The sequence below is a fragment of the Pristis pectinata genome, chromosome 20 (assembly GCF_009764475.1).
Source record: "Pristis pectinata isolate sPriPec2 chromosome 20, sPriPec2.1.pri, whole genome shotgun sequence".
Taxonomy (NCBI): domain Eukaryota; kingdom Metazoa; phylum Chordata; class Chondrichthyes; order Rhinopristiformes; family Pristidae; genus Pristis; species Pristis pectinata.
This window is the reverse complement of record NC_067424.1, coordinates 7,154,402-7,170,816: the sequence shown is the minus strand read 5'-3', so window position 1 is coordinate 7,170,816 and position 16,415 is coordinate 7,154,402. Positions and strand designations below refer to the sequence as shown.

At 42.7% G+C, this 16,415-nt stretch overlaps 1 protein-coding gene across 1 annotated transcript in view; it reads right to left on the bottom strand.

Annotated features, from left to right (window-relative positions):
* Positions 1-735: 735 nt before the first annotated feature.
* Positions 736-16,415, bottom strand: part of LOC127580968 (Krueppel-like factor 15) — a 34,258-nt gene continuing 18,578 nt past the window's right edge. The window contains exon 3 of the mRNA XM_052034975.1: positions 736-6,684. Within this exon, the coding sequence (XP_051890935.1) occupies positions 6,516-6,684 (169 nt within the window). The 3' untranslated portion in view covers positions 736-6,515. The remainder of the gene's footprint in view (positions 6,685-16,415) is intronic.

The following is a 16,415-nucleotide window of genomic DNA, read 5'->3' as shown; positions in this document are numbered from 1 at the left end:
GTTTGTGAATTCTCACATTTACCACTTTACTATGTACTGTTACTGTTTTTACCTGTACTACATCAATGCACTCTGTACTAACTCAATGTAACTGCACTGTGTAATGAATTGACCTGTACGATCGGTTTGCAAGACAAGTTCTTCACTGTACCTCGATACAAGCGACAATAATAAACCAATAGTAAATCAATACCAGTAATAATAATAATAAACCATGTATTGTCCGCGTCAGGTGAATGTTGGCACTTCAGGGCCAAGGTTTTTGTCCAATGAGCCAGAAAGCCAGAAAGCCAAAGCAATCACTTGCATTGCTACTCATTTCTCGATCTATTGTAGGTTTACCGCAAACAACCATTTGCATTTATTTATCAGATTTAAGGAGAATGAAGGTGGTGCAGTGGTTAGATTATTGACGAGTCATCAGAGACCTGGACTAACAGTCCAGAGACCTGAGTTCAAATCCCACCACAGTACTTGTGGAATTTAAATTCAGTTTATAATATGGAACTTGGACAACAACAAATACTGTTATGAATGATGAGTACAAGATCTACCAGACTGACATAAAAACCTATTACCAGACCCACGCTATGGGTTAAATCTTAATGGACAAGCAGGCCACTTGTTCACCAACGAAGGATGGGCAACAAACCTCATCAGTGGTGCCCAGATCCCAAATAATGAATAAACTTTTTAAAATATAAGATTAGAAATTAACTGAGGTACACTCAAAATATGAATATGCTGTGTTTTATTTAAGTCACAGGCAATATATTTTCTCATTATTTGGGTCTCTGAATAGAATAAGACAACTCAAACAATTAAATTCTGTAACTTACTTTAAATGCAAGTTAAAATCTCTCGACTGAATAATACAATGTGAGATGATTAAGGATTTTTTTTCAGTTAACCTTCCCCATTTTGAGCTTATGTCCATCATCTAAATATTCATCCTTGAGGGGAACATGGATCTTCACTTCAAGATATTTATAATTCCCACACTGCCAGAAGATTATCAGGTGAGCTCACAAAGAAGATAACCTCTTGGACTCAGTGCCAGAGGACAGAATTGTTCTCCAGTAATGAATCACAGACCTGAGTACTGAAAGTTAATAGAACCCTGCTTCAAGTTTCCGACCTGAGGATTAGTGAGCATGATGGGCATTTAAGTGACTTAGTTAAATAAAAATTGTTATGAAATCGCTGGAGTGGATCCTGTAGAGCTGAAATCAGAAAAATATCAAGGAGTTTGTAGCAATGATATAACTAAGAAACAGCTAGATCAAAAAACAGGTAATGTTTTGTCAAAGATTCTAAATGTGCCTCAAGGCCTTTATCATTTGGAGGCCTGAGCTCTCTCTTCTATATGTGACTTGGTAGCTCACAACTTATTACTGCATCCTTGGTACCCATTTTACCACAGTTCGGTCCGACAGCAACTAGATTCCAGCAACTACACAGTCAAAGCAAGAATATAGGCCCGATTCCAGTTTAAACATGCAAACAGTTGCACAAGGCTGGTTAATTGTCCTGTTAAACACACACTAAAGTGGCGCTGGAAGGCAGCACACAATTGTCATGTGTGACTGCAGGGGCTGGGATGGAAACCTGTTTCTAATGGGCATGATGTGTAATGCACAGAGTTACAAATCCTTCACTCCAGAGGGAAACTGACAGGGGGTCCCCCTCGCAACACCACTTTCACATGCAAAAGTTAGGTTGGTTGGTGAAAGTAACCTCATGCCTTCACCTGGTCCTAGGTGAATGTGACTCCAGTCTCACTCTGTTGTGTCTGTCACTGAATCGAAAACTGAATTGCCTGACCTAGACACTCAGTCATTAGGAATAAATACCTTACATCCTCACAATGCTTTGCCCATTAGAAATGCAATGCCAATACAGGGTCACTTTGGGTAGATTTGCTCTCATGGTATTTAGATTTTTTAAATGCATAGTTATTTTGATGTGATACAAACTTTTTCTTGGAGTAAATACTGTCACCGAACTAAAAGGCACATTGGTTGCTGAATATAAATTCGGATGATTCAACATTTATGTAAGTGCTATAACTAAACAGGTAAGTCATCAACCTGGGATTCAATTTGAAGTGGGTTGCAACACCGATCTATCAAAGTAACAACACACAAGAACACAATGTAACAGCACTAGTCCTCTTCATCCCCAAGATCACGATGCCAGAGTGGTTAATGGGAAGAAATCTGCGTTGACTGCACTTGTCCTCTATGCTGCCCCCAGGGTCAAACATTCAGGAACAAAGTCAGTGTGGCTTGTAAGAAGTCCCTTCGGAGGAAGTGAACATCTGCAAAATGAAGATCCTTCCTGCAGTCTCTATGGCAGGAGCCAACCAGAGGACGAAAAGGCATTTATAACCGTGATCACCGTTGCTGGTGACAAATTTAAACAGTCACAAGAACAAAGAAAGAACTACACCAGTACCATTCACATGATTTAACAGACAATTTTACAACATTTTCTGTACAACATTATTTCCTTTAATGTTACAAAGTTAAAAGCATGCTCATTCATTTTATGGGTTCTTTAATGACAAAAGTTTGGATTGAATTCATATATTGAGGGAATATCTGTACATTCAATGTTTCTGCTCCACATTCCATGACCTAAAGTGGAACTCAGATGACTAGTGGTTTAATGCGATGTAAAAAGTAAAATTAAATTTTAAGTTTAGTATGCTTTCGCAACACTACAAAGCCAATTTTCTAACCCCAATCTGAGCATCTGTCTGCACTGGCAAATTGTAATTTCAACCTTTAAAGTTATTGGCCTCAGAACCTATTTATAATAAATGTTTAATAACCATGAATTGGAAGCAGCACACTAGGGAAGTATTTCTTCATTTGCAAGATCTGTGGTGAGACTGTACATTTGCGATTTCATTGTGAACAAAGAAGAGGTTCGTCTCCACCACACACTTTGACGCCACATCAGCAGCTCCGAATCTCTGACTGCTGGAAACTGGTTTCGAAACCAGTGGGGTCCACGTTAAAATTTGTGGGGTATGGGACTCATGGTAGCTTCTAATGAGCTGAATATTCAGCTTTGCTTTTTAGATGATCATTTCATGACTTTTCTAAAACTTGACAGATCATAAAACCTGCCTCAAAACTTCACAGGACCTCTGATCACAGCTTCTCCCATGATGGCTTTACTTTGGCCTACGAGTAGTTCTGATAAGTTTTATACCGAATTCTTCCATTAATTTCCCCAACTAGGTTTCTCTCCTGAAGGCAACAGGTCAGGACAGACACCAACCGATCTCTGGTACCTCATACAGTTGACTACTTGTGTAGATATTGAATGTTAGCTGCATGGCAACTCTCATGGACAAACCAAAGACATCATTCATCACGTTACTTGCTTTTTAACTGGGCTCTCTTGCTAGTTATTAGCAACAAAAAACTCCAGCTGGATTTCTCCCTTCCCTACCTCCAAATAAAACTTCCTTCAGCAAAGTAAATCTGAACCTCAAAGTATAATTCTCTGTTTCCATGACACCATCCAACTCGGCAAGAGCTACAGTTTCAATTCATACCCATTATGTTGTTTTCCCTCGCATTCATTTAATTCCCTTTGTATTTCTACATAAGGTCAAACTAGAAAATCTATACTAATACTAGAGGAGAGACATTTAAGGTGAGGGGGGGGGTAAGATCAAAGGAGATGTGTGGGGCAAGGTTTTGTTTTACACAGTGAGTGGTGGGTGCCTGGAATGTGCTGCCAGGGGTGGGAGTGGAGGCAAATATGATAGAGGCGTTTAAGGGGCTTTTTAGGTGGGCACATGAATGTGCAGAGAATGGAGGGATATGGACCATGTGCAGGCAGAAGGGATTAGTTTAGTTTGGCGTTTAATTAGTTCAGTGCAACATCGTGTGCCGAAGGGCCTGTTCCTGTGCTGTACTGGTCTATGTTCTATAATAAATCAGCTCTGTAAATGCTTTCTCTGAGATGTACCTGTAATGTAAAATATTGCTCAGGAGTTTAAGCAAAAGAGTGATTTGGACAACACCAAACTTGAAGCTACCATGAAATAGAACAACATAAAACCGTAAATTCCTGGGTTTTTACATGTTTGTAGTGCTCTAAGTAAGGTTTCAATAATTAATGGCTTTGATGGAAAGATATTCTCGTGGAGAAATCAGGTCTAAAGTACCATCATCTTAAAGTTTGGGCTAAGATGTTCAGGAATGGGATTAGGAAACACTTAAGACAAAGGGTAGTGGAACCATCTTTCTCATATACCTCTTGAAAGTCCTTTGAAAGACTTACAGCAAGCATGATAACGTTTGCTAGGCAAGGGAATTAAGAGACACTGAACAAATGAGCATAGGTAAAGCTAGGTTTCAGGGTGGCTGTCACCTGATTGTATTGGGAACATTCTCAAAGGGCTGAACTGCCTTCTTTTGTTTGTATATCCTCAGAAACTGTAGAAGACAAGGAATACTATGGGGCAATAATTTTAAAGTCCCGGGTAATTAAAATTGCAGGGGAAAAGCACAATGTAAAAAAAACTCCCAGTATGTGAACTCAGTAGGTAAGCACCGCCAGTGAACAAACAACTACTTTTCAGGTCTCGATGAATAATCACTGGTTAGTTTTGAGAAGCATTTCAAAGCCTGAAGATGCACTTTAACGTGATATGTTTGGGAATGAGAGTAAAGTAAATGCTTTTTGACATTTTGGCCGCAAAACTTTTTGTTATTAATGGAAATGGTAAGCCAAGAGCGCTGGTTCAAGATGTCACCAGGTGGTAAAATTACAGTAATGAAAAGCAAGTGTAAAATGATGTTAGAATTTTTTTCTACTCATGAGTACTAGGTGTTTGGAATGATTTTATACATGGGACTGTAATTGTTCTAAAAGTCATTTAAAATGTAAGCAGGTGCCCAGACTGGGAGACATTCAAGTTGCTGCAGGAGTGAGCTTGAGTGAGGCAAATGGAAACTGCACTGGAGACAGGAAGTAGTGTGCAGTACTAGATTAGACAGTGGTTATGTTGTCTCTGTTGTTAGGCTGACAAACGTCGTCAGCAAAGGGAATGCACAACTTCTGCCACACTTCCTAATCTACAACCTCAGAGAGCCTCTGAACAATGGGTGCAATGAGAAGTCCGCTACATACCTGCAGCAGAGACAGTTCTTGGAAATGGAAGCCACTGCCTTCTTTTGCGGATGAAGTCATACCCTACAGAGGTTTTTATTAAAATGTTCTCTGGATATGGGTTGGCGAGGGTTAGTTATACTGGCAAGGTCACACCGAGCTGCCCTGAGATTGACGTTCTTGTAAAGGAATGAAACACGTTATAGAATGCCTTGTTAAAAAGCATTGAGTCAACTATGTTAATTGAAACTGGAATAATAAATTGATCAGGTTGTAATTTATAAAAATGTCACAGCCACAGATTAACAATTTATTTAATTTCACAACTTGTTATCCTTATATGCTGCCATAATATTGCCAAATTCGCTGGGATTTAACCTCGAGACCTATGGGATGCTTGTTGAGAAGTAAAACAAATAATCTATCACTGAAAAGCAAAAAACTTTCAGGCATCTATAGTGTTTGTGTCTTAGAGTTTAAGCAATGCTCTTACATTTCTCTCTCATCCATTTATGTTCTTCAGTTACACCTTCTCCAGACGGATCAACTGTGATTAACAAACCTGCACCACCTTCCCTCCACTGGCACCGCCACTTGTGTTCTGTAGCCTCCCTCTGTCTCCACCCGATCACACACATTCCCCTTCTTCTCCCCACCCTCCTCTGCAACTTAAACATGTTTGGTTTTTAACCTTTTCCCAGTTCTGATCAAAGGCCACTGACATGAAATGTTGACTTGATTTCTCTCTCCACAGATGCTGCCTGGCATGCTGAGTATTTCTGTCATTAGTTTTAATAATCTATCCCGCCCATTATAAAATCTTACATACAGGAAGCTGGCACTTGGCCCATTGTCTTGAAAGGACAATAAAAGCAGTACTGCTCCCAGCTCTTGCATCATGACGTCTGTCCTTCACATTCCGTTTCTATCTGAAAGTTAATATTGAGTGTGCTTCCTTCTTTCGAGAGCCAAGTCCAGATCATAACATTCATTGTGTAAAAACTATTGTTTCTTAAAAGCGGTTCTGTGCTCCATTTCTTCAAGGAGCTCCTGATACTAATTCCTCTTGACTGATATCCTTTATACCTACCAGATGCACAAAAGCCAGCCCAAAGACCCAGCTGTAGTCTACATTGGAAATGACATATTTCTGCAATTATACAATGAGCATGAGGAGCAGAATAAAGTAGACATTAAGTGATAAATGAGTTTCACTTCTATAGAAATAACTTTGTAAAGTAAGAACCTCTAAAGCCCTCCCTCACCAACGTCCTAAGTTACACACACATGTTAATGCATTTTGATGTCCTCTGTACATTGCATACACAAGTGAAATGGCCCTAATATGTATCCCTACAAAGTGGGAGGACAACCAAATGTTAACTGGCTGTTCTGGTTATTCTGCTGTTTCTCAGTCCTCGGTGCACTTTCACATGCTTGGATAAGTGGTCACTGCGTGCAAACTTCTTCTCACAGATGTGACACTGGTACGGCTTCACTCCGGAGTGGGAACGTAAGTGCCTGGACAACTCGTCCGATCGAGAAAATCTGGAAGATTTCAAAAAGGCGCAACTTAACAAAGAGATCATCAGGAAAAGCAGTAAAACAAATACCAACAGCAGCTCACACAGATTTACCGGGATGCTGCCTGGATTGGAGAGCACGTCTTATGAGGAGAGGTTGTGCAAGCTAGAGCTTTTCTCTTTGGAGAGGAGGAGGATGAGAGGTGACTTGATAGAGGTGTACAAGATGATAAGAGGTATAGATCGAGTGGACAGTCAGAGACTTTTTCCCAGGACAAAAATGGCTAACACGAGGGGGCATAATTTTAAAGCGATTGGAGGAAGATATAAGGGGGATGTCAGAGGTAAGTTTTTTTACACAGAGAGTGGTGGGTGCGTGGAACACACTGTCGGCAGAGGTTGTGGGGGCAGATACATTAGGGACATTTAAGAGACTCTTAGATAACCACATGAATGATAGAGAAATGGAGGGCTATGTGGGAGGGAAGGGTTAGATAGATACTAGAGCAGGATAAAATGTCGGCACAACATCGTGGGCTGAAGGGCCTCTACTGTGCTGGAATGTTCTATGTTCTATAGCTGCCTAGGGAAACAGACATTTATTGAACCACACATGATGCATGGATCCAGAAAACACCCAATCTGGATGCATTATAGCAACTGCTCTGCCCAAGACCACAAGAAATTGCAGACAGTTGTGGACACTGCCCAGTCCATCATGAAAACCACCCTCCATTGACTCTCTGTACACTTCCCGCTGCCTCGGTAAAGCAGGCAACAAAGCAATCAAAGACTCCTCCCACCCTGGTCATTCTCTCTTCTCCCCTCTCCCTCTGGGCAGAAAATACAAATACGCACCGCCAGGCTCAAGGACATCTTCTACCCCACTGTTGAACAGACCTCTTATACAATGAAGATGAACCCTTGATCTCTCAACCTACCTTGTTGTGGCCCTTACACCTTATGTGTCCACCTGCACTGCATTTTCTCTGTATCTGTAACACTATATTCTGCATTTTTTTTTAAATTCTTCCTTTTGTACTAGCTCAATGTACTTCTGTACGGAATGATCTGTCTGGATGGCATGCAAACAAAAGCTTTACACTGTATCTCAGCATATGTGACAATGAGAAATTAATTACCAATAAGAGGAACCACATAATAGTTTTCTGGGAGACTTTAATTTGCTCGTGCCTTCTCCCCCCACCCCCATCCCATTTCGAATCTTGTAAATCTTTGGGATTCAGCCAGGTAAGTTGGTTTATTACTGCCACATGTACCGAGGTCCAGTGAAAAACTTTGTTTTGCGTGCCATCCATTCAGACCATTTCATTACATCGGTACGTCGAGATAGTACAAGGGAAAAGCTGCAACAGAGTGCAGAATAAAGTGTTACAGTTACAGAGAAAAGGTACGAATGATCAGTCATTGGATCACTGGACCTCTTAATGTGGAGGATCTCTCAGTACTTACATTTGTTTCTGGTTGGAAGGTGGTTGCTGCCCAGGTCACCTTCCAAGTGCCTGCTCCTTGGTGAGGATGGTCTCTCACCACTCCGCAGGCAGGTGAAATCTCTCGTCCTCCTTGCCAACACCAGCCCCACTACTCATTGACCTAGCACCACCCAGAGAGTTGGTCAACTGGACAGCTGAGTGCTAGGAGGCCTTTGTCAGAGTGAGAGCCCAGGAAGGACCCAAGTCTCCAGCTCAGTCTGGGACACCAGGTGGGAGGAGGTGGGAATTTATTGAACACTGCCCATATAAGTGGGGTGGCACATTGGTGCTGCTGGTAGAGTGACTCTGTGCTACCTATGTGGAGTTTGCACGTTCTCCCTGCTGTAGGAAAGATGCTATTAAACTGGAAATAGCGTAGTGCTTAGCTTAACGCTATTACAGAGCCAGCATTTGGGGTTCAATTCCGGTTGCTGTCTGTAAGAAGCTTGTACGTTCTCCCCGTGACTGCGTGGGTTTCCTCCGGGTGCTCTGGTTTCCTCTGACATTCCAAAGACGTACGGGTTAGGAGGTTGTGGGTATGCTATGTTGGCGCTGGAAGCGTGGCGACACTTGCGGGCTGCCCCCAGAACACTCTACGAAAAAGGATGCATTTCACTGTGTGTTTCGATGTACATGTGACTAATAAAGAAATCTTAAAAGACTTACAAGGATGTTGACAGGACTCGAGCAACTGAGTTATAGGGAGAGGTTGGACAGGCTAGAACTTTATCCCTTGGAGCGTAGGAGACTGAGAGATGATCTTATAGAGGTGTATAAAATGGTGAGGGGCATAGATAGGGTGAATATGCTCAGTCTTTTTCCCAGGGCTGGGGAATCAAGAACTAGAGGGCACAGGTTTAAGGTGAGAAGGGAGAGATTTAATAGGAATTTATGGGGCGCTTGTTTTTTTTACACAAAGGGTGGTATCTATGTGGAACGAGCTGCCTGAGGAAGTGATTGAGGCAGGTACAATGAAAACTTTTAAAAGACAGTTGGACAGATACACGGATTGGAAAGGTTTAGAGGGATATAGGCCAAATATGGGCAAACGGGAAGAGCTTAGTTGGGAATCTTGGTCGGCATGGACCAGTTGGGCTGAAGGGCCTGTTTTTGTGCTGTATAATCCTACGACTCTATGACCACATGGGTTTCCCCGAGTGCTCTAGTTTCCTCCCACACTCCAAAGACATGGGGGTTGATAGGTTAATTGTCCGCTGTAAGTTGCCCCTAGTGCGTAGGTGAGCGTAGAACCTGGGGGAGTTGATGGGAATGAGGGATTGAGACGGGATTAGTGTGAATGGGTGGTTGGCACAAACTCGGTGGGCAATGTGTCCATGCGGTATGACTCTATAACTTGCCCAAAGACAAGCCTACAGAGAGATTTGGGGGAAAACAATTCATCAAAGATAAAGAGGGAAACAAGAGACTGCAGACGCTGGAATCTGGAGCAACAAACAATCTGCTGGAGGAACTCAGCGGGTCGAGCAGCATCTGTGGGGGGAAAGGAATTGTCGACGTTTCGAATTAAGACCCTGCATCAGGAAAGAAAGATACAAGGTGACGCTGATACTTTAAATATTTTTGAAATTTCTCAGACTTTTATTTCTTGCTGGTTAATTGACCCGGGTGACACTTTGGGGTGGGGTAAATGAAGTCACGCCCCATTGCAAAAGGACACAGTCCCTCACCGAGGGTTTCTGTCACAATAATCTTTGAATGGGAGGAAGTTTACAGTATCAGGGCACCAGAAAGCTGGTCACGTGACTTCCCACTCTGCACCGATGATTGGTGAGGAATGACGTATTAATGTACGAGGACTGTTTGATGTCTCTGGGCCTGTACTCACTGGAGTTCAGAGGTGATCTCATTGAAACCTACCGGATACTGAAAGGCCTGGATAGAGTGGACATGGAGAGGATGTTTCCATTAGCAGGAGAGTCTAGGATCCAAGGGCACAGCCTCAGAATAAAGGGGCGTCCCTTTAAAACTGAGATGAGGAGGAATCTGTTCAGCCAGAGGGTGGTGAATCTGTGGAATTCTTTGCCACAGAGGGCTGTGGAGGCCAAGTCATTGGGTGTATTTAAAGCAGTGATTGTTAAGTTCTTGATTGATAAGGGGGTTAAGGGTTACAGGGAGAAGGCAGGAGAGCGGGGTTGAAAAAAAATCAGCCATGACTGAATGGAGGAGCAGACTCAATGGGCTAAATGGCCTAATTCTGCCCCTATATCTTATGGTCTTATGGTGAGCATGTCAATGACTGCCACAGGGATACATCAAACAGAAGTGTTGGGTGGAGAGGGGGCAGCTGGCTTGTCAAGAGGCACACTGTTGCCTCAACCACAAGGTCAATTCTATTCAAGAGCTGAGATGGTTAGATTTTGCATACTGGGGGACAGTGGGATATGAGAACAGTCTGGTTAAGTGGGGTCTGAGTGGCCTACTCCTACTCCTATTTCTAACATTCTTTGGTCTCTAACCTCACAGTTGAGTTATTAAGACAGAGCACAAAGCCCTCCATCAGAACAAATAGACTGTGACTGCCGTGTGTTTGGAGATCATTCAATTAGAAAGCTATTATTGTTTCTCCAGAAGGTCCAGTCATTGGAAGCCACAGAATCAACAAACACTTGAGGCTTATAAATGCACACTGCTGTTAGTATCAAGCTCGGAACAGAACTGGTCTTTTGGCAAAGCCTCCACATCCAAATGCCAAAAATGTAAAATAAAAATATACATGTAACTTAAAAAAACATGCAGCTCAAGAAGTAACGGTGTCTGTTTAAGAACTGGATGCCTTGCCATTCACTGATTCTGTACTTAGTTATGGACTGTTAGATCTCCAACTTCTTTTAGTCCAATATCAGTTCTCTGTCTCCACTAATCCGACCTGCCTGCATTTTCCCAGCATTTTCTGCTTTGATCATTGTCTGGCCTCTTCCTGAAGTGTGAGTTGGTGTGGAAACTAAAAGCCTGCATTAACTTGAGCTACATGTCCACCCCACATTAATGCAATGCAGAGACGGCAGGAAGGTGCTTAAGAAACTGTTAGGAGTACAGTTTTGTCCTCTTTGCTCTCACTTGCAGGCAGAGCAACAGTTCTCTTGTGAAGAATGATGTATTAATGTAGGAGGAACGTTTGGTGTCTCTGGGCCTAAGTCACTAGTTTATTGTTAGCCACTCAGGAAAGCGGGAATAGGGTGGGAAAATGAAGGTGACTCATGATTTTGAACAGCATAATATCCTGCTTTAATATCCCATATTTAGTCAGGTGCCTAACCTCTGAGTTGGGGGACCCTTTCTTTGCTTTGTGTGATGTCACAGGAAAGCTTCGACCTTTCTTCACCGGTGTCACTAATAGGTAATTCCAACGGTAAGTCAATCAAGAGGAGAAGCCAAGGTTTATCAGCATTACATGAAATCTCCAAATCTCTGCAGGAACTCCAATGACAATCGAGTTGAACCAGAAGAGTGCATCCCAAGAAGGAACATATGCCCTTCCTCAGTGATGGTGCAGTGGTTAAATTAACAGACTAGCAATCCAATGGCCTGGGCTGATGATCCGGAGATTTGAGTTCAAATCTGACTATTGCCACTGTGGAATTTGAATTCAGTTAATAATCAGTGATTTCTTACAACTAGTTTTAGGAATGATGACCACAAAATCTGCTGGATTGTTGCAATAGTCTTCATAGAGAAAGTTATAGCATGGAAGCAGTACATTCAACTCACTAAGTGTACACCAACTAATCCCACTCTCCCATTCCTTACCCAGTCAGACCTATATGGACTCCAGGTCCACCCCATGTGGTTGGCTCGTACAATGGCCACTGAAATGGCCTTGCAAGTTAATCAGTTGTTACCATCACCTTCATAAGAGGCAACTAGGGATGGGCAATTGAAGATGCATTGCCAGCGGCACTTAGATTTCCAAAAAGGAATAATTAATCAGACTTCAGCTTGGATAACCACTTTCCTGTATGCATTGGGTGTGTGGCTAAAGAAGAGTTTACACATGAAGAAAGAATATAACTTGCATTTCTACACAGCTTTCTCCCTCTTAGTAATGTTCCAAACAATGACTTGCATTTATAGAATGCCCTTCCCAGAGTAAAACATTCTGAGCTGCTTCACAGGGGCATTCTCAGATAAAATAAATCCTGAGACCACACAGGAGATAAATTAGGGTAGGTCAGAGGTAGGTTTACAGAGGAAAGGTGAAGACATCTAGAGAAGTTTCGAGGTGATGGTCACTAATGAGGGGAAGTGGGGGATGGTATTGATTGGCACCTCCTTAGTGTAAAGGGGATAGATGGGGCAGAGTTTGTAGGTGTGTCCAGGAAGGATTCCTGACACAGTATGTGGACAGGCCGACTAGAGGACAGGCCATACTGGACCTGGTACTGATCAGGTTTCAGATCTCTGGGTGGGAGAACATTTTGGAGACAGTGACCGTAACTCCTTGACCTTTACCATAGCCTTGGAGAGGGATAGGAGCAGACAATATGGAAAGTATTTAATTGGGGGAGGGGGAATGTAATGTTCTATGTTGTATGACAAAAGTTTCATGAGCCAAGGTCTCATTTCCAAGGCTTGAGTTAGGCTGGGAGAGTTAGGTCACATTATGCAGCTGGAGTAGGTGGCTTTTGCTCTGCAACTCAGTGTCAAATGGAACACTGAAGTTACAAAGTGAATGACAATGTAGACTGAATAAAGCCTCGTGAGTCAGTGGACTCCAACTGTCCAACTAACACACAGCAGCAGTCAACAAACCCAACAGGATGCTGACCTATTTACCAAAATAGTCGAAGAAGTCAGAGGAAGTCACAGTCAAAGTTTATGGTGCTTGGGCCTGACGACACGTTGAGCAGTGTGTCTGCACTCGGTCATCGCAATGAATGGGTTGCAAAAAGCCACATTATTATGAAAGGTGGGAGAAGCTTGCACTTTTCAATCTGAAATGAAAGCTTCCCGAAGACAATTTTAATGGGGTATGAGGCTGTAATTATTAAGGAAAATTCAGAAGCTATTTCTAAATTAAATTGTGAGAATAGGGTAAGAGCCCAGAGGTTAAACTAATGAAGTACAAATGTAAGTCTGATGTTGGGAAGTGATCAGAAAATGGAATGGATTCCTAGTTACAGTGGCAAAAGGGAAAACCCTGGGATCACTCAAGGACCACTTGCGTACTCCCATCACCCAATCGATCCAGAAAGGGAGAACATCCGTTTTCTTTTGCACAAAGGTTCCAGGGAATTAACAGCAATTATCGGTAATCTCCAGTTTATGGAGGAATTCCGGTCCTGAGAACTCTCCATAAATTGATTTCTCCGTAAGTCGGAAACGTCCATGTTCTCTCGTTACCCAGATCGTATCACTCTACACATACTGGATATAGTTCTTTCATTTCACGGAATACTGTAATCACCTTAACAACACCCACAATTAATGGAATATACACTGTAACCTGTCATTAATGAATACCATGAAATATTTCATTATTATTATTGCTAGCTTGAAAAATGCTTTTGGAATGTATGGGAGAATTTGCGTGGTCAGATTTCCAGTCGTTTGTAACCCAGGGAGCCCCTGTGCTGAGTATGTCTGCGACCTAAACACAGGTGTGCACCTGTAGTTGCACGCACGCACACACACACACACACACAGAAATTTTAAGGCTTCATCCTAGGAAAATAATTTAATACAAAGATAATAAGCAGTAATGCACTAACAACTCTGAAGCCTGCAGAAACAAGCTATATACAAAACATTAGTCTTACTATTTTGAGACAATAGTAATTATTCTGCCATCCTGGTTACTAATTTCAGGGATTTGCTTTTCAGTCTGTGTTATGTTTTAAAGATCCAAAATAGTAATTTGGATGGCATGAAGTCACTTGCGGTAAGATTCCAATGGGAAACTACATTGTTATTACTTTGATAGGACGATGAGGAGAGGCAAATTAAAACTAGAGGACACAGGAATACAGACATCTGGGGATTTATATGAAAGTGTTGCAAGGCAGGTTGAGAAGATGGTTAGAAAAGCACATGGAATCTTGGGCTTTATAAACAGAGATAGAATGTACAAGAGCAAGGAAGTCATGATGAACTAGTTCAGCCACAGCTACAGTACTGTGCTCTGTCTGGGCGCCACACTTTGGACAGGATGAAAAGGCTTAAGAGAAGGGTGCAAAAGACTGCAGTGAGAGACTTTAGTTATGTAGATACCCTGGAGAAGCTGGGGCTGTTCTCCTTGGAACAGAGGAGGTTGTGTCGGGATCTGAAAGAAGTATTTAGAATTATGCAAGGTCTAGACAGAGTAGATTGGGAGAAACTTTCCCCATGTGGAGCGGCCAAGAACTAGAACATTTTGAATTAAGGCAATTCACAAAAGAACCAGAAGTGACTTGAGGATAAAACTGTTTGAACAGCGCAGTGAGTGGTTAGGGTCTGGAGGGCAAAACTGGGAGAGTAGAGGAGGCAGATTCAATCATGGTTTTTGAGAGGGAGGTGGCTCCTTAAGAGGAAAGAGGCTGCTGGGCTATGGGGAGAGGGTAGGGTGTGGGACCAGCTGGACTGTTCTTGACTCTATGGGCCAAACGGCCTCCTTCCGGTGGTTCTGCACAGAATGTCAGATGATGGAACTCATGTGAGAGAGAGTGACTGCCATGAATTAAATACCGATGAATTAAAGTCAGCATTAGGTTGAATGAAGTGAACAGGTACTGATTGACTGGAGAGGCAGCACGTTGGAAAATTCAGCGAGGTTGTGGAAAGACATCGATCTCAGTTGTGAAGGGCAGCTAGATCACAAGCATCTGGAAGTCACGAGTCCAAGTTACTTGCACGTCCCCAGGTACGGTAATGTTCCATCATTTTATATTACTAATTCCTCTTCTTGCTTCTACACAGGGTCTCTTTTCAATAAGACAAATGAACAGCTTTAATCTGCTGCTTTAATTCTCCATCCCACTCCCATTCTGACCTCCCTTTCCTCAGGTCTCCTACACTGTTCCAACCACTACTCAATCAACTTGACACTTTACAGCCTTCTGGACTCAACAAAGCATGTAATAGCCTCTGATAATGATTCGATTATTCCCATTTACACTCCAGACATATTTAGTTTACTTCTCCTATTCTGATGGTGCTCACCTGAATATTCTGCCTTGTGCCGCAGTCAAAACCAACAACACTTGCGTCTGATTATAGTGAGAGGGGACTTAATGGAAACATAAAGATCCTGAAGGGTTTAGAGTCAGAGAGTTGTACAGGTGCCCCATATCAATGCTAACCATGTCTATCTACACCAATCCCACTTGCCTGCATTAACTCCATATCCCTCCTTGCCTCATTCACATACCTGCCCAGATCCCTCCTAAATTTTGTGACTGTTCCTGCTGCCACTGCCTCCTCTGGCAGCTGGAAGCAGTCCTGAAGCAGGGTTTTGACCCGAAATGTCCACAATTCCTTTCTTCCCACAGATGTTGCTCGACCCGCTGAGTTCCTCCAGCAGATTGTTTGTTGCTCCAGAAACAGACCTATCAGCCCACCATGTCCATGACGACCCTCAAGAACTTACCTACGCTAATCCATTTTACCAGCACTTGGTTCTATGCCTCGGCAATTCAAGTGCTTGTCTCAATACTCCTTTAATGCTGTGAGAGTCCCTGCCTCCAACACTCTCTACTCTGTCACACCACCTTAGGATCCTTATATGTTTCAATTAGATCACCTTTCATTCCCCCAAACTCCAAAAAATACAGAGCCACCTTTCAATAGGACAATCCTATCTATTGTACAAGACATTAGCGAGGCCCAACTTGGAATGTTGTGTACAGTTTTGGTCACTCTGTTATAGGAAGGACGCCATTGGGCAGGAGAGAGTGCAAAGAAGATTTACAAGAGTGTTGCCAGGACTCGAGGGCCTGAGTTGTAGGGAGAGGTTGGGCAGGCTGGGACATTATTCCTTGGAGCCAAGGAGACTGAGGGGGTGGGTGACCTCATATAGGTGAATAAAATCATGACGGACATAGATAGGGTGAACGCACACAGTCTTTTCTCCCCCCAGGGAAAGGGAACCAAAAACTAGAGGGCACAGGTTTAAGATGAGAGGGGTGAGATCTAAAAGGGACCTGGGGCAACGTCTTCATGCACAGGGTGGTGCGTATATGGAATGAGCTGCCAGAGGAAGTGGTTGAGGCAGGGATAATAACGACATTTGAAAGACATTTGGACAGGTACATGGATAGGAAAGGAACAT